The sequence below is a fragment of the Aythya ferina genome (assembly GCF_964211825.1).
Source record: "Aythya ferina genome assembly, chromosome: 18".
NCBI lineage: Eukaryota > Metazoa > Chordata > Aves > Anseriformes > Anatidae > Aythya > Aythya ferina.
The window spans coordinates 13,013,030-13,033,986 of NC_140317.1; the positions used below are offsets into that span (position 1 = coordinate 13,013,030).

General features: G+C 54.6%; 3 protein-coding genes across 6 annotated transcripts; 1 reads left to right on the forward strand and 2 right to left on the reverse strand.

Annotated features, from left to right (window-relative positions):
• Positions 1 to 118: 118 nt before the first annotated feature.
• ALYREF (Aly/REF export factor) lies at positions 119 to 5,027 on the reverse strand. The gene is given in 7 exon segments (XM_084492444.1): positions 119 to 390; positions 1,246 to 1,423; positions 1,589 to 1,652; positions 1,748 to 1,895; positions 4,034 to 4,165; positions 4,464 to 4,715; positions 4,717 to 5,027. Coding segments are annotated over 7 exon segments (1,074 nt in total). The 5' UTR covers positions 5,002 to 5,027; the 3' UTR covers positions 119 to 375.
• Positions 4,986 to 6,070, forward strand: NPB (neuropeptide B). Of its 2 annotated transcripts, XM_084492446.1 has the most exons (4): positions 4,986 to 5,027; positions 5,201 to 5,269; positions 5,400 to 5,654; positions 5,895 to 6,070. In XM_084492446.1, the coding sequence occupies exons 3-4, from the start codon at positions 5,421 to 5,423 to the stop codon at positions 6,021 to 6,023; spliced, it is 363 nt and encodes a 120-aa protein (XP_084348572.1). In that variant the 5' UTR covers positions 4,986 to 5,027; positions 5,201 to 5,269; positions 5,400 to 5,420; the 3' UTR covers positions 6,024 to 6,070. The 2 variants fall into 2 exon arrangements, with proteins under 2 accessions (XP_084348572.1, XP_084348571.1); XM_084492445.1 differs by lacking the exon at positions 4,986 to 5,027 and having other exon boundaries at positions 5,132 to 5,269.
• Positions 6,071 to 9,422: 3,352 nt separating this feature from the next.
• On the reverse strand, positions 9,423 to 20,885 carry PCYT2 (phosphate cytidylyltransferase 2, ethanolamine). Of its 3 annotated transcripts, none has more exons than XM_084492463.1 (13): positions 20,730 to 20,885; positions 20,195 to 20,283; positions 19,318 to 19,479; positions 17,355 to 17,421; positions 16,772 to 16,856; positions 15,653 to 15,697; positions 14,087 to 14,225; positions 13,366 to 13,448; positions 13,105 to 13,182; positions 12,345 to 12,410; positions 12,019 to 12,084; positions 11,442 to 11,530; positions 9,423 to 10,731 (listed from the first exon to the last, which is right to left on the reverse strand). In XM_084492463.1, exons 1-13 carry the CDS (start codon positions 20,816 to 20,818, stop codon positions 10,644 to 10,646), a joined length of 1,146 nt encoding a protein of 381 aa, XP_084348589.1. In that variant the 5' UTR covers positions 20,819 to 20,885; the 3' UTR covers positions 9,423 to 10,643. The 3 variants fall into 3 exon arrangements, with proteins under 3 accessions (XP_084348589.1, XP_084348591.1, XP_084348590.1); XM_084492465.1 differs by lacking the exon at positions 20,730 to 20,885 and adding an exon at positions 20,407 to 20,608; XM_084492464.1 differs by lacking the exon at positions 15,653 to 15,697.
• Between the last annotated feature and the right edge of the window lie 72 nt (positions 20,886 to 20,957).

The following is a 20,957-nucleotide window of genomic DNA, read 5'->3' on the forward strand; positions in this document are numbered from 1 at the left end:
GATGAGGGGCGGGGCCCGCCGAGCGGGCGGGGCACAGGAAAGGGGCGGGGCCCGGAGGGGGGCGGGGCTTGGGGCGCGGGCGCGGGAAAGGCGCGCGGGGCGCGGCAGGCAGCAGGGCTCTAGACACGGTTCTAGTTTATTACGGCCGAGGTGAAAAAGCCCCCCCGGCCGGCAGGCAACCAGTAAAATGTATCCCAAAATAACTCGGTACAAAACGGGTCTGCTTCGGCATTAAAAAAAACCTTTACACGAGGTTAAAACCTATCCCAACCAAAAGGAAAACGATCCCGTCCTCGGGGCCGGCCGCGGCCCTCCCGCGGCACCACGGAGCCGGGCGGCCGCAGCCCCCCCGTGCGCCGCGCCGCGCCCGCCGCTTTAGCTGGTGTCCATCTGCAAGAGAGGAGAGAGGGGAGAGAAGAGCCGTCACCGCCCGGCATCAGCACCCGCCAGCACCGCCCCCCCAGCATCACCCCCCCCCAGCATCACCCCCCCACCGCACGACACCTCCCAGCTGGGGCCAGCCTGCCACCCCTGGAGCTCAGGCACGCTCCCTGCATTCCCCATCCTCCTCCTCCACCCAAATCTTTCTCAGATGATATCGAAGCATCCCGGGTTCCAGAGAACACTGCTCCGTGCCAATGTTCTCTGGAACTCTGGAACTCAGCTCACTCCATCTGTGCCACTGCCCCAACCGTGTCCCCTTCCCTCAGCGCAGACAGCACGGTTCAGAGCACACCGGGTGCACGTTTAACCTTGATTCTCTATCGAGATTTTAACCCTGCTGTGGTACAACATCGGGGCTCTTTCCAAATGACACAAGGTGCGTTGCTCTGTTCATCTCGTTCTGCGTTAGGGACCTGCACGCTGTGACCAGCATCGCTTTTATCTCTCTCAGCATCCAAGGCGGTTCCTTCACTTTTTTTCCTTTTGTTTTTCGTTTTTCCAGCCCACTATCTCTCTGGGCATTGTTACACAGCTATCGCTCATCCCAGCTGTTTTGGCTACAGACGAGCCTGGCCTACACAGCCCCTAACAAGTCTGGAGATGCTGGAAAGGGCCCGTTTCTTATGAGCAGCAGTAATTCTGGAGACCTAAGGTAACTAGAGGAACAGGGCAATGCTCAGCTTTGGACGGAAACTATTTCAGCCCAGTAAGCTGAAAGATGATTTCTCCTTGCAGCCAGCCCTGGGCTGCCAGTGCCCACTTGGAGATGCCGCAGGGCACCTGCGCACAGCCAGCACTTACCCTGGCATTGTAAGCATCCAGCTGTGCATCTAGTTCTTCTGCAGAGAGCTGCTGTTTGGAAGTTCTCCCAGCTCCTCTGCCTCTTCCTCTGCTCCCGCCACGACTACCTCGCCTGTTGCCTCCTCCACCACCAAATCCTGAACCACCACGGTTTCTGGTCATGCCACCTCTGTTTACACTGCAATTTTGAAAAAGGACCCGTTACAGCGCGTTCTGGGTACCCACACAGGCACCCAGAGTTTGCAGCACGGGAGACGAATCCATGCTTCCCGCAGAGGGAGGCAGCTCGCTCCCCGTGCTGACCCACACAGCGACTCCTGCACGTGGCAGTGCCGCCCCTCACCTCTGTGCCGGTCTCCTCTGTGTGTCGATCTGTGACGTAACCAGCTGTATGTTCATGGGGCGCCCTGGGGAAAAGCAGCCGGTTAGCTTGGGAGCACGATGGCAAGGCAGATCCCTCCAGCCAGGCAGGGAAACGCCTCAAACAGCCGCGCAGACTCACCATCCAAGGGGACTCCATTGTACTGCTTCATAGCTTTCAGAGCATCTGCCTTCCTCTCAAAATGCACGTCTGCTGTCCCTAGGCTGCGGCCAGATCTGTCATAGTGCACTGCCGCCTTCTTCAAGGTCCCAAACTCTGCAAAGAGTTCCTGAGAAACAGAGAGAGAAGAGAGCACGCTTCCATTAGCGCTGCAAACGCTGAACAGCCACGACGCAGCAGAGGCAGACCTCCCCACTTGCTGTCAGGATTTACACGCACTTTCCGAGCTTCCCTGGCAACTCAGAGAAAGCAGCCATGGCAGACGGGAACTTGGGCTACGAGAAGAGTTTCAGAAAGGAGCCATCAGTGGCAAAACCAAACAGGACTCCTTATTCACCACTCGCAGGGCGCACGTAGGGTGTCAACAGCACAGCCTCAAGGGACGCTGGCCTGTTTCTTTTCCCAGGGACACCACAAGCCTTTTTGTAAAGCCTGAATCTACAGAGTCACTGTTTTAGGAATTATCCAGACCCTAACCCATTTCTCTAAGGAAGAATGATCTATAAGAATGCACAGAGCCACCTGGTTTGTTTCACAGGTCCTACGTTTAGTACATCACGTAGGGATACATCATCACACTGCGGGGTCCTGTTACGCCCCGTGCTTCCAAAGCTCCAAACCCACAGCAGAACCGCAGGGTGTCCCCGGTGGGCACCGCACGCCACCTTTTGCGTTGCGTGCTGCAGAGCCCAGACACGGCTCTGCCGTCTCAGAACCACTACCCAAGCATTTGAGAAGAGCACTATAAATATTCTTTCTTTTCGCCAGCCAGCAGCACTTCAGGCAACCTCGACGGCGAGCTCCTCCCTCGCATTTGTTTACCGGACACGAGCACCATCAAAGCACCCAAAATAAGCTCTCAGAACGCAGTGCAGCACGGGAGGAGACGCTGCGACCCCTCTCGCTGCGCCACGGGACCACCAGCTCCTCCTGAGCCGCAGCACCGAGCAAGGCGCACGCGAGGCTCCTTCCAGTGCCCTCCTGCCAGCGCTCGCTGAGCTGTGCTGCCACGTTGCTGACACCATCAGCACAGAAACAAAGAGAACAGGCAGCGCATCTCAGGCAGCGCGACGTTACGGATGGGTGGAAAGAGCAAGGTGCAAACACATCCATCAGCTCTGCTGCTGTGTAAGACCCTCGTGGAAATTCGTCCACTCCTGCAGCCCAAGCCAACAGTGGAAGAGGCAAAACGCAACTGTCCTGCAGAGCACGCGGGCTCGTTACACTGCTGTGACTTGACAAACTGCATGGCACTTGATGCGACTTTACGCAGCAAACCCAGGAGACTTCACAGATCTGCTTTCTTACTGACTACAGATCTGCCTGACTACAACAAACGGGAAACTTACTTAAACCAATCCCAAACTTACGTGAGAAAAAGAAGCGTTTTAAGCACATCACCCGGTAATTGGGTGACCTAAAAAACCTTGCTTCCAATTCTCCCGACACGGACAGATCAGCATGTGGAAAAACTGGAATAAATTAACAGATGCAGAAAGCACGGAAGTGCTGTGCCCTCAGCCCCAGCCCATCCCAACCAGCTCAGGGACGAACCGTACCGCACGCCCGAGCAAAGAGCCTGGCAGGTTCTTACCCAAGGCACTGCTCAAACGAGCGATATAACCGGGACCAGTAACAGGGCTAGGAAATTTAGCTACTGCAAAACAGATAAAGTAATTAAAGAAGTTGCAGCACAAGGAAGCAGGCTCTCCCTCACAAATCAGTCTCCTCAGTGTCACTGGTTGACGCGTCTACAGGAAAACCTTGGCACTTAACAAGATGTGACTTTAAAAAAGAAGCCACGCAAAGAGGTCCTACACAAACAGAGCAAACGGATGCCCGCATCCAGTTACTGAACTGCTGGAGTTACACGGACCTTGAGAGCTTACAGGGCCCATTCTAACCTCTGCAGTCACAGGAGGACTGAGCCACCCAGCAGCATCTTCCCCCACGCACCGCGGCAGAGCCATTTACGAGGGGATTAACCACAGCTCTGCACAGCACCGCGGCCGTTCGGAGCCGCAGGCACCTCAAAGCCACGGCCGGAGCTGCCCCCAAACACCCGCGGCACAAAACCAGGCGGGGCCGTGGGGCCGCCCGGGACGGAGCTCCCCCTGCCCGACCCCAGCAGGCTCCGGGGCCGGGGTGGCTCCCGCCGCCGCCCCCTGCCCCCGGCCGCGGGGCGATGAATGAAACCCCCCCCCGACGGCCCCCGCGCGCGCGTCGCGGCCGCCCCCGGGCCCCTACCTGGATGTCCGCGTCCGAGACGCCGAAGTCGAGGTTGGAGACGAGCAGCTTCCCGCCGGTCTCCACGCCGGCCCCCGCGCCGAAGCCGCTGTCGAAGAGGTCGTGCTGCCACTTCTCGGGGAGCTGCTTCGGCTGCAACGACACCGGCACCTCGCTGAGCGCCGCCGGGCCCCGCCGCCCGCCGGCAGCGCACAAAGGGCCCGGCCCGGCCCGGCCCCCTCCGCCCCCCGCCCCCGCTCCCGCCCGGCCGCCGCCCGCGCGGCCCCGTCCCGGGGCTGCCCCCGCGCCGCCGCCCCCTGCCCAGGCCCGGCCCGTTCCTTTCCCGTTCCGTTCCCGTTTCCGTTTCCCCGGGACGCCGCCGGCCCGCGGGCAGCAGCAGCGGCGGCGGCGGCGGCTCCCCCCTCCCCCCGCCCGGCGCCCCCGGCCGTACCCGGCTGTAGGGCGCGGGCCGGTTCCTGCCGCCGCCCCGGGCCATCACCGGCCGGTTCCGCACGGGGCCGCCGCCGCCCGCTCGCCCGGCTCCCACGCCGCCCCGGCCGGGCCCGCCCCCGCGGGTGGCGCCGCCCCGGCCCCGGCCGCCCCGGCCGCCGCCCCGCCCGGCGCCGCGCTGGCTGCGGTTGAGCTTGATGATGTCGTCCAGGGACATGTCCATCTTGTCGGCCATGATGGCGGCTCCGCTCCGGGGCCCGCACTTCCGGCCGCGCTGCGCCGCCGCCGGAAGCGGAAGGGGCGGGGCCGGCGGGGGGAAGGCGCGGCGCCGCGCGCGCGTGCGTGCCGGGCTCCGCGGGGAGGGCGGGCGGGACTTCCGGCGGCGCGGGGCTGGCGCGGGGGGGGGACTTCCGGCGGCGCGGGAGGGGGGCGCGGGGCGGGGCTTCCGGCGGCGCGATGCGGGTGCGGGTGCGGAGCTGGCACGGGGTCGCCTCGTGGCTGTGGGTGGCGAACGACGAAAACTGCGGCATCTGCCGCATGGCCTTCAACGGCTGCTGCCCCGACTGTGAGCGCGGGGCCGGGCGGGGCGGAACCGGGGGGGGGGAACCGGGGCCGGGCCGGGGCTGACGCCGTGTCCGCGCCGCAGGCAAAGTGCCCGGGGACGACTGCCCGCTGGTGTGGGGGCAGTGCTCGCATTGCTTCCACATGCACTGCATCCTCAAGTGGCTGCACTCGCAGCAGGTGCAGCAGCACTGCCCCATGTGCCGCCAGGAGTGGAAGTTCAAGGAGTGACCGGCGCCGCCCCCGGTAAGCGCGCGGCCGCCGCTCGCCGCCCTCGTGCGCGGGGGGAGCCGGGGGGGGGGGGAGGGGGGGCGGGGAGGGGGCGGGCGCGGCGCCCCCCGTCGGGCTATAAAGCGGCGGCGGCGGCGCCCCGCAGCGCTGCGGTCCCGCCGGCACCATGCGCGCCGCCCGCTGCCTGGGGCTGGCGCTGGCGCTGCTCTGCCTCTGCCGCCCCGCCGTGCCCTGGTACCGGCAGGCGGCCGGGCCCCGCCTCTACTCGGTGGGCAGAGCCTCGGGGCTGCTGTCCGGGCTCCGCCGCTCGCCCTACATCCGCCGCTCCGACACCGCCGAGCGCCATCCCGGAGCGCTGCCGCCCGGCTCGGCCCGGCCCCCCGTGCTGCCCCACACCGCGGTGAGTACCGGGGCTGCCGGGGGCTCTGGGCACAGGGGGCACCGGGGCTGCTCCCCATGGGGTGCCGGGCACGGGGTGTGCTGGGGCTGCCCGGCTGCGGGCACCGGGACCCCGCGCTCCAGCAAGCAGCAGGAGCAGGATCTCAGCTGCCCGCAGGGCTCCGGGGCTCTGGGGCAGCCCGGCTCCCCCGGCAGCACCACATCCTGGGGCCCCCGGTCCTGTTGATGGTCTCCCCCGCAGGCACCGTGCGTGATGGACGTCGCCCCCGAACCGCGGAGCTGCCAGGCGCTGCTGGGAGTCCCCGGCACTCTCCAGTGCAAAGCAGACGTGACCTTGTCCCTGGACCCCAGGGAGTGCATGGATGCCTGAGCCAGCACCGGTGGCTCCGCAGCAACAATAAATGCACTTGGACTGGAGTGATCTCGTCTGTCCTTGCGGGGAAGGGAGGTGCTGCTGAAAGCCCCGGGAGGGGTGGAGGAAACCTACTGGGCTCTGGGGCACACAGGGGCTGCCCCACTGGGCGTAGATCCAGGGAAGCAGAGCTGGCGTGGGGCGAGAGGCTTACTGGTGCTGTGGGCAGGGGGACAGAGCCAAGCCTGGGGCCCCATCGCTGGGCTCAGGGTGAGGGGACAGCCCAGGGAGAGGGAACCCATCGAAATGGAGCACCAGGTGCTGGAACAGCACCTGACTTAGTTGGGAAGAGGGGCCCTGAGGTCTGTGGGACAGGCATGGGGGGGGGTTCCATGCCCAGAACAGCTCCAAGCACTGTTTCTGTATCATCTGCAAACAGCTGCTGCAGGGGAGGCAGCTCCCCACATCACTGCTGAGCCCCGCACCTCGCACCCCAGGGTCTGGATCCCTGAACCCTTCAGGAGCCTTGTCTGGGGCTGAGAGGGCTGCTCAGGTCAGGCCAAGCAAGGCCTGGGAGGGAGTTGGGCTGGGTCAGGACAACCTGCGCAGGGCACTGGCGATGCTGCGGACTCGGAGGATGAGGACAGCCCAGCTGGGTGTGCGTGGGAGCAGCTGGGGCTGAGCACTGAGCGACCTGCAGCCCTGCTGCCTCTGAGGGCCAGGGCTGGCATTCCCCAGGTGCCTGTGGCTGCTCAAACCCAGGTGGAAAAATCACTTGTGGATCACAACCAGCAATCACCACCCTGCTGGAAACTCACAGATGGCCCCACACTCCCGAGGGCTGTGTGAATGCCCGTCAGCTGTGGCTGCAAGGCACGGTGCCTGCAGCAGTGATGGGGTGATAGAGCCTGAGCTGCAGGGAGCAGCAGAACCTGACTCGTTTTGCTGGGTGAACTGCTGCAGCCAGGGCATCGCTGTCCTGCCATCCCCCCAGAGGGCCCTGCTGTGCCCATCCCCACATGCTGCCCAGCCCCAGGGCACCCAGGCTGTGCTCTGGCAGCAGAACCCCGGTGCAGCACCACCAAACCCCCGGCAAACCACCAGCGAGTGCAGCCCCAGCCCAGCCTCGCAGGGACCCTGCCTGCCCCGGGCAACAGGAGGAGCGCAGCCCCCAGTCCCCGAGTGCCGCCTGGGCAGGACGCAAGGCTGAGTCCTCTGGGAGCTGTGGGCAGGAGCAGCCCCTCCCTGTAGAGGTGTCCCCTTTGTTTGAAGCCGCCACAGGCGGCCCCGAGCTCTGCCCAGATGAAGGCTGCCCACACCACCATGTCCCCCTGAGGCAGGGGCAGTCTTGGGCACTGCAGCTCCGGCCCAGGGTGAGGGCCAGAGCTGCTGCCCTCCTGCACCAGGGTCACCATTGATCTTGTAAGATTTAGCGAGCCTGATTCAAATGTGCCAACAAATTAATTCCCATGAGAGAACTGTCAGACACTTACTGCACATTGCAGGGGAGGCCTCCTCAGGATTAGTGCAGGAGCCAGTCTTGTCTGTGCTTGGTAAAAGGAGGAGAGAGAACTGAGTCACAAACTTGAAATTCATGCAATTTATTTCCCTGGTTTAACTCCCCATTCATTTTTGCCCTCCGGGACTCACAAGATGTCAGCGAACGCAAGGTTGGAAGGAAAAGGGCCCAAAGGCACTTGAAGTAAGAAATATGCAAAAGTTTTCTGCTCAGAAACAGCAGTGAGGACATGCAGAATGGCAGCTCCACCACGCACCGCTCACTCATCTGCACAAGTGAAGCTGAAATTTCCAGGCAGAACAGTTACACCAGCAGGCAGGCACACAAGTGTTGAGAACGCAAATTAAATTGTTTAGTCATTTTTTAATAACAACAGCACTTGTTTTGGTCCCAGAGGCAGCTCATTTACACGCAAATGCTCAGCTCGGGGTAGGTTTGTCACCGTGTGGAGTTGTTTGTTTTTAATGACAAACTACCTTCAGTTTCTGGGGGGGACTCGCAGCAGCGGGGCTCTTTGTGCTGTTGGCTCAGCCTGGCCCCACGGACCATGAGGGCCGCGGAGGATCCCAGCCAGCAATAACCTGGCCTCCACTCTGACAGCAAGTGGCAGCGGTGGTCACCTCCAGTCAGGAAGAGAAAAGCCCCAGCTGGAGAGCAGCAGGGGACAGCCCCGGGGGAGCAGCCTGCACAGGAGCTGGACAGGCCCCAGCAGCCGGGGCTGGCCTGGCCCCACAGAAAGCAGCCACCCCCATCCTTGTCCCCACGTCACCAGCTAGGCCCAGGGCCCAGCAACGCGCTTTCCACCACAGCCACGACCCTGCTGACAGTCAGCAATGGCAGCATTTTTCTAGAGACAAAACATCTAGAGACAAAAACAGCAGGTGGAAGCGGGGTCGTTCCTACACTTCCCCAGGGCTGCCCTCAACCTCCCTCCAGCTGCTGAGCTGCTCTGGAGAAAAGCTTTCTGCCACACACGGCACCACCATTAGAAGCCCTCTCTGCTCCTCCAGGACCAGCACCAGCGTGGCCCACACAGGACAAAGCCGGAGCCAAAGGCCCTGCCTCAGCTCCCTGCATCCCCCAGAGCAGGAGCATCCGTAGCACCCCAGCAGCTGCAGAGCTGAGGGGGGCGCAGGACAGGACAGGACTCAGGGCATTGCTGGTGCCATCCTCGAACACTGTCAGGCACCTGAGGAGCTCCAGCAAGGTTTTGGGAGAGGACAGGAGGCTTCGAGTTCTCCAGTTCCCCCTCCTGCCCTGAGGCTCTCCTCCCACACAGGTGGGTGGTTTGGCTCCTGGTAGCACCTTGTCACAAATGACACATTCATTAGGAGATGCCAATATGCAAACGCAGGATCTGGGATTAGCACTTGCACAGCCGTGAGATGCTGAGGCCCTGTGGCAGATGTGTGCACACTGCAGCCCTTCTGCAGGCAGCAGGACAGAGCCACCAGGGCCGCTTGTAGACATTGCTTTAGCGTTGCAACGCACCAAGTTACCAGCAGAATCCTAACTCCACACCCACCGTGTTTGAGTGACTGCCGAACTGCCAGGACACCTTTCCAGTGCAAGTTGTGCTGCAATCCAGAAAGCACAAAAACCTAGAACAGCATAGCAAAGATCCCCTCACCTGGCCTAGTTCAGTTTTTGGGTGAATTCAGCAAAAATCTGTTCACATGGCAAAAAGGAAGGGCTTCTAGCTAGAGTGATCTCTAACCCTTGTACCAGCATAAATTTAAGATTTTCACAGAGCTCAGGCAGAGCTGCCCACAGCAAAGTTTGTTTTGATGCCTCCAGTGAACTCTTGTCCATTCTTGACATAGCTTCCAGGGAAAAGCCTCCACCCAAAGACCCGAAACCTTTCTACCACCTGGACTCAAGGCCTGAAGAGACCAACAGACAACTCTTCAACATTTTATTAATGATCAGCAACAGAAATTTACAACAGAGAGGACAAAAAATCGGCTTGGAAGGACTGTACAGCACAGTGCAGGGAGTGGCTGAGACACCCAGCACAGCACCCTGGAATGTACGAGGCAGAGAAGGGCTCAGCCCAGCACCTGGCTCTTCCCAGACTCATCCCCTCAGGCCCTGCAGGTTCCCACAGGAGGTAAACATGCTGCACTTCAACCCTAAGAAAACAGTCTTGAAATTCCAGCCCACAAGGTCACTTCTCTTGGTAACATCTGTCAGGCACAAGGTGGACTCTGGCAGCAAGCACAGCTCTGAGCACGGTTCACAAGGAGCGCCAAGTCCTGCGCATCTCGTAGCAGGTGGAGCCTTTGGCAAAACTTGCCAGTGTTCTCATGCCTTGTGCAGAGAAATTCCTCAAACTCACCAGGGAACACATTAGACCTGAGGGTCTCTGTGCCACGAGCCTCGCAACCCGCAGCAGATGCTGAGCTGCTGCCTGTCACTGGGGAAGTGAATGATTCACTGGCAACAGTCACAGCTGGAGGAAGGCTTTATCCAATTAGACCATAAGTAGCTTTTGATCTGGTGTTTGTGTAGAGGCAGCAGCTCAGCTGAGAAGCACCACCACCAGCAATCTCAGAGCACAGGGCGCAGTCAGCACCGCCAGCAGCAGGCACACTGATTGGCCTAGCATCCCTACCCAAAAAGCTCACAGAGGAATTGTTGGCCGCCCCTTTCTCCCAGGAAGGCTGTTCTCTCCAGTCTGTCAAGCAGCCCACACCACCACCTGAAGGGGTGTTCTGAAATGCAGACTCCAGTCAGGACAGCAGAATGTGGAAGGAGGCAGAAAGGGCCCGGGCAGCTGCTTCATTTCCCACCTTGTAAAAGCCAGAAATGGCAGAAAGTAAAAGCACATCAACATGTTAAAACATTAGTTATAATTAAAACCATTTTTTTCTTTTTCAAATCTTCTCCTGGGAAAGGGAATGGGGGCTGATTAACGGAGGAAAAACTAGGCAGCAGGATCCCAACTCGTTATGTCTGCATAATTAGTGCAGGAGGAGCTAGGACAGCTAGGCTAGCACATCCTGTGCACACCAGCAGCGGCATCCTTGTTCAGGGTCCTCTCCAGAAGAGCTCTTTGCTCCTCCAGAAGAGGGCGAGGCTGCAGCATTCTGCGACCCAACCATCAGCTCTTTGCTGGTCTAGTGCTTCTCTTCCAGTTTCTTCATGGCCTCCAATACTGCCAGCTCTTTTGCTTCCTTCTTCTGGTTCCTAGCTTCAAACTCCAGCCTGCATCAATCATAAAACGCTATCAGAGTCTTATCCGTTCGTCCTTCTAGGCAACCAAAACCCTCTGGAACAGGGGAGCACCACCTTCTCCTACGCTGTTTTGTTACAAGAGTACTTCAGAAGCTTCACCATTAACCTCCCACCCTCCTCTTTGAGAGAGCCAGCACCCAGAGCTTCCTCCAAGTGTTACAATCACTTCTCTCTGAAGTCCCAGGCTCCCACACCAGTCAAACAACACTTCTCCCTCTGAAGATGCTGCTGCTGTTCCATGCTTGGTCTGTCCTAGGACAGACCACTTAGTGCTGCAATACCAAATTCAAATTTACAACTGACCTGAGCTGGAGTCACTAAAGGTGAAAGGCTTAAAAGAGCAAAGCACTGAAAGAAACTGCATTCTAAATCCTTAAGAATACAGCAAGGAAATTTTTTCATTGATAGAGAAGGAGGACAAATAATAAAACATGCTGTGAATCACATTCTAATGTAGTATAGTTTACCTATTCCTTTTCCTGTATAGTCTGGTAAATCCACATTTAAGCAGCCTGCCCAAAGTTCCAGAACAAAGCTTTCGAAGATGAAGGACCAGTTCACTGTTTCCCTCCTCTGTGCCCTCAGATATCCCTTCCCTTCCTGTTTGATCCCATTAATCAGGCCTCAGACAAGCTGGACTGAACAGCATGCAACAGAACTAGGGGATGAAGAAAGCCAACCTGTTCTTGATGATTCTTTGCACGATTAAATCTGTGGTAAGATTGCTGCCACTGTCCACCAGCTGGAAAATGCCACGTCTCTTCGGTTCCTGTGAACAAACAAAGCAGACTCATCTGTGAAAAACATGAAGGATCTCTGGATTTACAGCTCAGTAAAGGAAAGCTGAGCAGAAGTCATGGCAGGTCCTGTGGGCACCCAGCCAGGCACGACACAAAATCATCTCCTAAGCTGAATAAATCACTGATGAAAGCAAAGCTTCACGTATTTGGGAGCTGAGCGAGGGATTTGCATAGAGCAAAGATGACAGGATTTCTCATTCTGCCGTGAAGGCATCAGAAAAAGGCAAAACAAAACTGTGACTAAAAGAATGGAGTTGTGAATGATTTACAGGCTCTGCTCCAAGTAGCCACCTGAGAGGCTGATAAAAAACAGAATCACCTGACAAAGACTTGCTTGGGTAGCATCCACTGCAATACTCTGCATGTTAACTCTCAGCCCAGAAGCATGAACGAAGCCATGCTGTATCTGTCACAAATGCTGGCAAAAAAGCACAGATGGCAGCAGCTAGCATCTTACCTCATATGGATCAGAACCATCCTTGTCCGACACCACCTCTGTCATTCCGTGACATACAAGTGTTACCTAAAGAGGAGCACAGAGTCACTGACACAATGACATTCCCTCCAGAAAGTGACAGGAACTTTCCCACTGCACTCCCTGCAGCACAGGCAGGAGATCAGGAAGCCAACCCTCATGTACCAGGCTTGGCAACTCATCCAGAGTTCCCTATTATTATGCTGAGCAGGACCACCTCTGCTATATTGCTGTTTTCCATCACTTTAGCTCTTTAAGCACATCAAAAGCCAGCATCTTTATGTACATCTATATACAAAGACTCTCACCCTGAAGTGATCCAGCAGATCAGCAGTGACAGCATATGGGGCTCCAATCACCACTTCTGAGACATACTAGAAAAAAAGAATCCAGATTAGAAAAAAAAAAAAAAAAAAAAAAGCCACAACAAAGACCAGCCTATCTTCTACATGGACTTGAGCAGGCCACCTGATTATAGATTAAGGAACTCAAATAAGGCAAATAGGAAAGTGAGTTGGTTGGGGTTTTGAGCAACCTTGTCTAGCAGAAGGTGTCCCTGCCCATGGCAATGGGGTTGCAACTAGATGATCTTGAAGGTCCCTTCTAGCCCAAACTATTCTATGATTCTATGATCTTTTTGTTCCACTAAAGATTATGCTTTCTGGTAGGGTGTATACAGCAAATCCCAGAATTCATTGCTCAAAGCATAGATCTCTGGGCCTCCCTACATTTCTTTCCCAGTAAGTTTTTACCCTGCTGCAGAAAGTAGATAGTTGTCTGCAAGAACACAGTTGTCTTTGCATAGAGCAGAGCAGCACTCTGCCTTTTCACTGCTAGTGGAAGAGGTGAGTGGGTGCAATGGCTCAGATTAACCAAGACAACAGATAAGCCCAGTGATTCCTCACAGGAGTGTGCCAGCACCTCTGGTAGCATGAAGTGATCAGTCTTATCTTTGCTTTCTCAATGAATAATAAAGATCTTGTACAAGGTTGTTAGCTATGGGTGAACAACATCAGCTCCTAGGCAATTTCTGGAACAGTGGAAGGTGACAGAGCTGTAGGCACTTACCCTACAGGCCAAGACACTGAGTGTTCTCTCATGGATGTTCATGATGGGATAGTTCTTTCCTTTGTAACGATTTACTTCCTAAGGCAAAGCATCAGTCACAATTAGAAGAAACACAAAGCAATTCCTTTCCTTCTCACTTTCTCCCAGTATGAAAAACCGATATTGGCCAATACAACCCTTTCTTGTCTTCCAGCGCGCTGCCTGCTCGTTTCAGAAAGAACATGTGCCAAGCTGCTCCATCTCTGAACATTACATACAGACCTGGTCAAAGTGCAACCCAGCGATGATGTAGGGTCTCTCTGACAGCTGGTGAACCTTCTCCAAGAAATCTACGTGCCCAATATCTGCAGACCTGTTTAAGGAATTGAAGCTAACATGGAAAATGGGGAAAGGAAGCCAGAAACAGATGTACCAGGAAAGCACAGCAGACGACAGTAACCCCAAGGATTTTATTTCTGTATTGCTTTTTGCCTATGTGCTAGGAACAGTTGCCTTCCTCCTCCTCTGGCCCTCAGGCTCTGGACAAAAGCCAGGCATCTTTTCAGTTCCACTATTACATGGACTCAGCTTTGCCTCTGTCCAGAATTTCTACCCATTTTGGGTGTTCTGGCACAATGCCTCCAAGACTGTCCTGGGGATGAAGTGTCTGCTCCAAATACCCAGTGCTTTCTAGCAGCAGTCACTTGGTCTGTGACAGCCAGACCTCAAGAAGGACAAGCGTGTGATCAGTAGAGCATGGACAGTATCCAACTATCGTTCTGAAATCCTCTAGCAGCCACAAGTCTCTCTAGAGAGTAGTTCTAACTCCTTGCTCTGTGTCCTGTGACTAAGAAACTGTCATTAGAAACTCCTGCCTTTTCCCTCACCCACATACCTAAAAAACAAAGCAAAGCAAAAACTAAGTCAATATCCTAGTCTAGTGCCTTAAAATACAAGAACAAGCACACCAACACTGTTCTCATAACAAAACAGTCAAGGATACGGAACAGGTCAAAGGCTCCGGCCACATAGATGATAGTGTCTCCTGGCTGCGGTTCCTTTCCTGATGCAAACTGGATGATCTTCTGAGATGTCTGCAGGAACTGGGAGACACCAGTCCATGGACTATGACCTTTTGGTCCCTGGGAAAACACACACCACACACATTTCCTTTTCAAGCTCCAAGAGGAGATTTGGACCACACACATACAGTGCCAGAACACAGCTGTAGGCAGGATTGCATCTTAATTTGCTAGCAAGTATTGCAGCTCTTAGCAGCTTGCACTTTCTACATGCCTGGCACCAAATATTTCTGCAATCTCACAAAAGCCTTTTTCACTCTGTCAGACGCCACCTAAATCATTCCTTCAACAGCCAGCTAAGGAGATGCTGAGAAGAAAGCTTAGGAAAGAAGAAGGCAACAGGGCAGTCCAGGATTTCCAGGAGAGGGAGAACTTACTAACAGAAGAGATACGCAATGCACAACCTACCTATATCTTCTTAGGCATATAATCTTTTCAAGCTGCAAGGCAGCCTACCCTTTCACCTGGCTGAATGGTATGCTAGGCTGGTATCACCCAGAACTCAGCAGGGGCCAAATATCCCAGCTGCAGCGAAATCGAAGATAGAGCTTGAGCCCCACCATGCGGCAGTTCTGGAAAGAGCCACCAGGTCACTGGCCCTGGCACCTGCTTTGCTCCCCTAACGTTAGGAACAATAAAAGACGCAACAAAACAAAGACAATTATGCTATGACCAGGACAAGCCACACAAACAACAGTATGCAGAAGGGAGTATGCTGCTGGCGGGGGTCATGCAAAGTACTTAGTGCCCAGATATCCTTCCTTAGATCCAAGAACCAGGAGACACATTAGAACAACAGGCCTGACAAAACCTTCTCCAAAATAAACAAACAAACACACCACCCAACAACATGGTGGAGAACAATTCAGCCTGGTCAGCAAAATCCCAGTGAGTAAAATACTTACTCAAGCTGTAGGACCAGGTGGTTGTTAATGAGGGACAAGCTAACACCCAGAAAAAGCTGATAGCTCTTTAGAGGCAGCCCAAGACATGAGCTGAACATAACAGCAGAGCGCCCCAGGAGGAACACTCTGCTATTTGAAGACCAGGCAACTGAATTCTTTGCAGTATGGAATGCTAGTTACGTGCCTGCTACATAAATGCTTCCCAAACCTAATGCAACACCTTTTAAAACGTAAGCACCAAAAGGAGCATCGCTATAAGCTGCCCCTAGGCTGGAACTCTGGGCACCTGCATCCCAAAGGAAGTGGCAACAAAGAATTTACAAGCAAGCCAAACGAACAGCAACAGCTCAACAAGTGCAGCAGCACTATGGTGCCGCTAACATACGTGTTCACACCACCAGTACTGCTGGTCCCTTGTGCAGCCACACCTGCCCATTTCACTGCCTACAGCAGTGGCAAACATTTACTGAGGTTACTACTAAACGTGAGGGGAAGAAACAAGCCTGCAATACAGGCCAGAAAGCACATTTGGAATCCTTCTCATGACAACAACCAGACGTCTGAGGCTAGAACTCACATTACCTTCCCAAAGTTGTCAGTGTGCTTCCGATAGTCTAGGTCCTCATCCTGAAGGGAGATAAAGAATCAAAATGTTTAAGCACTCACATAGCTCATCCAACCAGAAATATGCATGTGTGTGGCAGAAGTGCTGGGAGGTCCAGGCTTAAACTGCTCATCATCGATCGCTGGCACTAAATGCTGACCAAGTAGTTAATATCTAAACCAGAATCACGTCCCAGCTGGAGTCAAATGGAACTTCCTTATCTGACCTCGACCTGGCAGTGACAGTGGTTCTTGTTCTTGCCCAACCTGCACAGCTGATAGCACTGCACACCTATGCCCTCTCTCAACTATGCAAGCCCCCAATAGGGCAGCGTCCCAACATTTTCCAAAAACACTCCACTGGAGATGGGCTCAGATCTGTGCAGACAGCTAGTGATGCTGTGTCAAATCTTGATGTGAACTTACATATTACTGCTAAGCCAATCTAACAGCCCAGCACGCTGAAAGATCTCCCTCTACCCCCAAATTCTCTTGTTCCTCCATTGTCTCATCCCTGCTATTATCTCAGCGATTCCATTCTTCCATTCAATGGATTGCTTGTTTACTGAGACAATTTAACTCGTTAACCAACAGAACACTACTTCCTTTATTTTGCTTTGGCTAGGTTAGCTATTTATCACATAGTGAGCTGAGGAGACTAGAGAAAGGCCTGATAAGACTCAGAGACAGCAGAAGGCGAAAGCATACAGCTCGGTTAGAAGGAAAAGAATTTCCAATTCTGGCAGCGCTGGGCTGCTAGATCAATGGGGCTGCACAACGTAATTCCACACTCAGAGAAGCTGTAGACTAGCCTGCCTTTCCAATAACATTCCTGAAGCTCACACCAATCGTGATGGATCAAAGCTTTTCATCTCCATACACCTTTTGAAAGCAGCACAGGCTCTGCACTGTGATCTCAGGCAGACTTAAGCAAATATAAAGAGGGTGTTTTGCTGTCACTGCCCATCATCGGTTTGCCAGTTCTCCAAGAGCCTTGGAGCCAGACCCAGGAGCTGCACCACCATTTTGGGACAGCAAAAGGGAAGAGCTGGCATATGCCCTAGACTCCAAACTCCCACCCAAAGCCCTGTGACTCACTATGTTGCTGTGGTGAGCCTTAGTCATGAGCAGCATGCGGCCAACAAGGTCAGTAGTGGACACACCTTGGGTGCGTTTGCATTCCCTGCAGGAAGACAAGCAAAGGATAAAGCAGAAGCCATAGGAGCATATGCCTCTTTCTCTTCCCACTGTTACCACTGGAACACGTGTAAAACCTGGTAAATCCAAACCAGGGATCATCCAGAGAAAGTCTTCCTACTATCTGCCCTTGATATAAAGTACACCGCTTGCCTGCTGAACTTCTGCATCTTCTTCACACAACAGCAACCCATCGTATGAGGAAAACTTACCTTGCACGGACTTCCCAAGAGACCTAACTCCCAGTGAGGCTTCAAGACTAGAACCAGCATATACGAGGAACAGGAAGCCCCTATCACTCAGCTGCTAGTCTGCATCACCTTCTGGAAACCAAAATGCCTGGAGCAGCTAAAGTTCTGATACACTTAATAACAAAATTAAAGTGTGACCTGAAGACAGCTGTATTTCATCTGACTTTCCTTCAGGACAGGAACTCTCAGAAACTGCCCAAAACCGTGTAAGAACCAAAGGAGAAATGTGTTACCTGTATCGCCCAGCTGTCTTCACTTCCTCATAGGTGTCCTTGCCATCTATGGTTAAGGTGATGTCATCTGCAGAAAGAGAAAAGCCTCAGAACTGCACTCCAAGCCTTCCTGCACAAGAGCTGTTAGAATTATAGCAATAACTGAATGCGTCCAGCACATAAGCCAGACTGTAATTCCTGCAATCCGAATCATGGTGCTTACACATGTAGTATGTCCTGCATCCCATGGATATATCATGGGATTGCAAGACTCATCTATCTGTAGAGACAAGCATATTCCTGGATGCTAAAGGCCGTTAGCCATCTCACCAATTGTTTTTAAGATACTCCAGAAAATCTGAGCTTGTTGCCCTGGTAGCAATTCCAACAGCAGACACAACGGAGTTGTTGTCTGGAGGACCATGAACAGCTGCAAATATTCCCAGTGTTAAAAAGCACCTTAACTTTAATTTCTCTAGCACTATTTTTAGCTGTTCATGTTATGGCTTCCCTAGTCAATTAAGCAGTCCTTCAACACCCAATTCTTCCCCTCAGCGATGGCACTTTTACCATGATATTAATATACCCCTTGAACTCCTATAGAGTTAACTATGGCTCACCTTTGGCATGGTTGCTGACTCACTGTACAAAAACCACCTGCTTTTAGTGACAGCTTAAAATCTTCAACAGCAAAAATCTAAGCTGGCTTTCAATTGGCATAATACCCTGTTTACAGTGCAGGCATCGGTAACTCACATGTACTCTCTCTTATATAGTAGCAGTGGCACTCTCAGAAAAGCTGATGAGTTCTAGAACTCCACACCCCGACCTCAGGGCACAGGGACAGGAGAAGAGAACATACTGCAGTTATGACACTGTGTGCCAGAAGAGAGGCAGAAACAGCGGGTTTGCTAACTGCCACTTTCCCAGCTAAGCCCAGCTATTTCTAAACTTACCTTCTGCATAAACACAGCCTTGCAAATCTGCAGCACCTAAGAGTATTATTCAGGTAGAAGTATTGAATTATTTGACAAAAAAGATAAAGGCAGGGAAACTGGAGCAAAGGCCACAGGCACTTCTCTGTTGTCATAATCCCTCACCAAGTCCAGTACAGGGTCACGTACCCCAAAGGCACTTTCAGGACAAGCAATTAAGTTAGCAAGTAATGTGATAATCACCCCGTCCACGTGAAAAAAGCATATCTATCTAATTGAACATTAACAATTTATTTACATTACACAAAATACTTGTCTTATCAATAATAGATAGCTGGGGTCAAATGAGAAAGGAAAAGTGAAAAACTGCAAAGACTATTGCAGATTCAATTAACAAAATTAAACCCCCTTCAGAGGGGTAGGGAGGAGGGGCCAAAACTGAATGAACATGAGACGTAGTCCACGGAAGGGACAGAGTACAAAACCAAGAATGTTTCATCAGAACACTGTTTCTCTTCGGTGACTGCAACCTGAAGAATGTTCATAATGAGAACCGAGTCTCTGACCACAGTCAGCTAAGCACGTTAACAGCTTATCAGTTAGATAGGGACAGAAGCTTTTCAGATCTGATCTCATCCCAGGATAAGCAGATATAAACATGATTGTGTTTTTGCACACTTTTGAACTTCTGTAACAGTGTTTTTCATGTTTAGGTTGTATAAATGACTTTTTTTCCCATGCACGATTTTTTTCTTGTGTTAAAGACAATCTCGGGATAATTGTCAGACAACACATTTCATCTTTGTAAGTGAAAGGGATGCTTAAACCAAGAAATCTGACCACTCTCACAGTACCTAACACAAACATATTTCCCTGAAATACCTGAACACCTGAGTAGCTACATTGACTAGCGCAGGCACTGGCAACACAGAAATCTGTACAAATGAGGTATCCCCTGAGCCAGAAAGTTCCTTGTTTTGCAGCAGGAAAAACACATAGGCCCTGAAGGTCCCTTGTTAATACAACTGCCACCTCAGAACACCACTCACCACCATGCACACAGAAGTCACAGTTATACTTGTCCAAGGTTTCCAGTGTGGTGACATAGGGAGCTCCTGGAGCAATCTCATCCACCCACTTGATGGCTTGCACCATTTTGTACCTCTCCTCTTGTGTAAAGACAGGGGGGCCTTTGTGCTTGGCAATCTCTTCTGCGTGAGGAAGAAAAATCCAGTTAGAAGCATCTGAGAGAAACTCAGCTTGAAATTGGTTTGCAGCAGGGAAGGAAGTCCCAGGTAGGTCAGGAAATGTTTTAATTCAGTCTGCTTTTTAAGCATGTGGCAAAGGCCTTAGAATTCACTCTGAAGGCAAAGGGTATCTGTGACTTCCTGCACCTCATACTTCTTCCTGAGCGGATTACCCAGCCCCCTGGCAGCCCCCTAGGGGAACATCTCCTCTTCAACAGTAACTTCAAGCTACGTTGGTTTATGCTAGAAAATACGCATCCATACATCATTTTAAAACCAATCTCTACAAGCAAGAATTAACGTGTAGCACTTAACTCCCACATGGGCTTGAAATGACCTTTCTCCACACAGTAATTTGGTTTGGAATACCAGTTCTGCAGTTTGCACCTGCAACACCGATTGATTTTCAACTGGTTCTATTGCTTTGCAGAACAGAACGCAGATCCCTCCCCAGAGGAAGCCTGCAAGCTCTGAACTACGCAACCATCGCTGATGAAAAAGTGAGGATAACTCCACCGCCTCACCCGGGGAAGAAATGCTTTTTCTGTTGGTAGCTGCTGCTCCTTGAGGACACGTAGGAAGAAAGCGGCTTTGTACCGGGATCTCCCCCCTCTCAGGGCTCACGTTGCAGGCTGATTTGAGAGGCAGCACGAGGTGAAAAGCTGAGAAAACCTCTTACCATCCGTGTGGACTCCGACAATCAGATAATCCCCCATAGCCCGAGCCTGGCGCAGCTGGTTGGAGTGCCCGTAGTGCACCATGTCGTAGCTAGAAAGACACAGGCCCTGCTGAAGGCGGGGGCTCGAGGCCGCGCTCGGCGGCCCGTGACCTTCCCCTTCGCCCCCGGGCGATCCCCGCCACGGCCCCGCAGGTTCAAGGTCTCGCTCCCACCTGCCACGACGCACCCGCCCGCGGCCGGTTCCTCACCGGAGGCCGGGGCAGCGCCCTCAGCCTGCCGGCGGGGCGCCCGTTCGGAGACTGCTCCCGCCGGGGGGGGACCGGGCCGCGGCCCCGGGCTGCCCGCGATCGCCACGGGGCCGGCCCCGGGCAGCGGTCGCCCCGCGGCCCCGCCGACGCCCGAGGGCGCCCCGCCGCCGGCCGGCCCCGGCTCTCCCCGCTGTCACCGCCCCGGCCCGCCCGCCCCCGCCGGCGGTCAGAGAGGAGCCTGAGGCACGAGCGCAGCCGCCGCCGTTTATTTCCGCCGCCGCACTCACCAGCCGTCGCACCAGACGCGGACTGGCCGCTGTCCCGCCGCGCCGCCCGCCGCGGGGCCGCCGCCGCCCGCCGCCCCGTTGCGCAGCATGGCCCCGCTGTCACCGGCGGCGCCGCCGCCGACCCCGCCGCGGACCGGGGCCTCCCGCCCGCCCCCGCCCCGCCCCGCGCCCGCCCCCGCCGCCATCTTGGGGCGCGTCAGCACCGGCGGCGCGGGGCGGGCCGGCCCC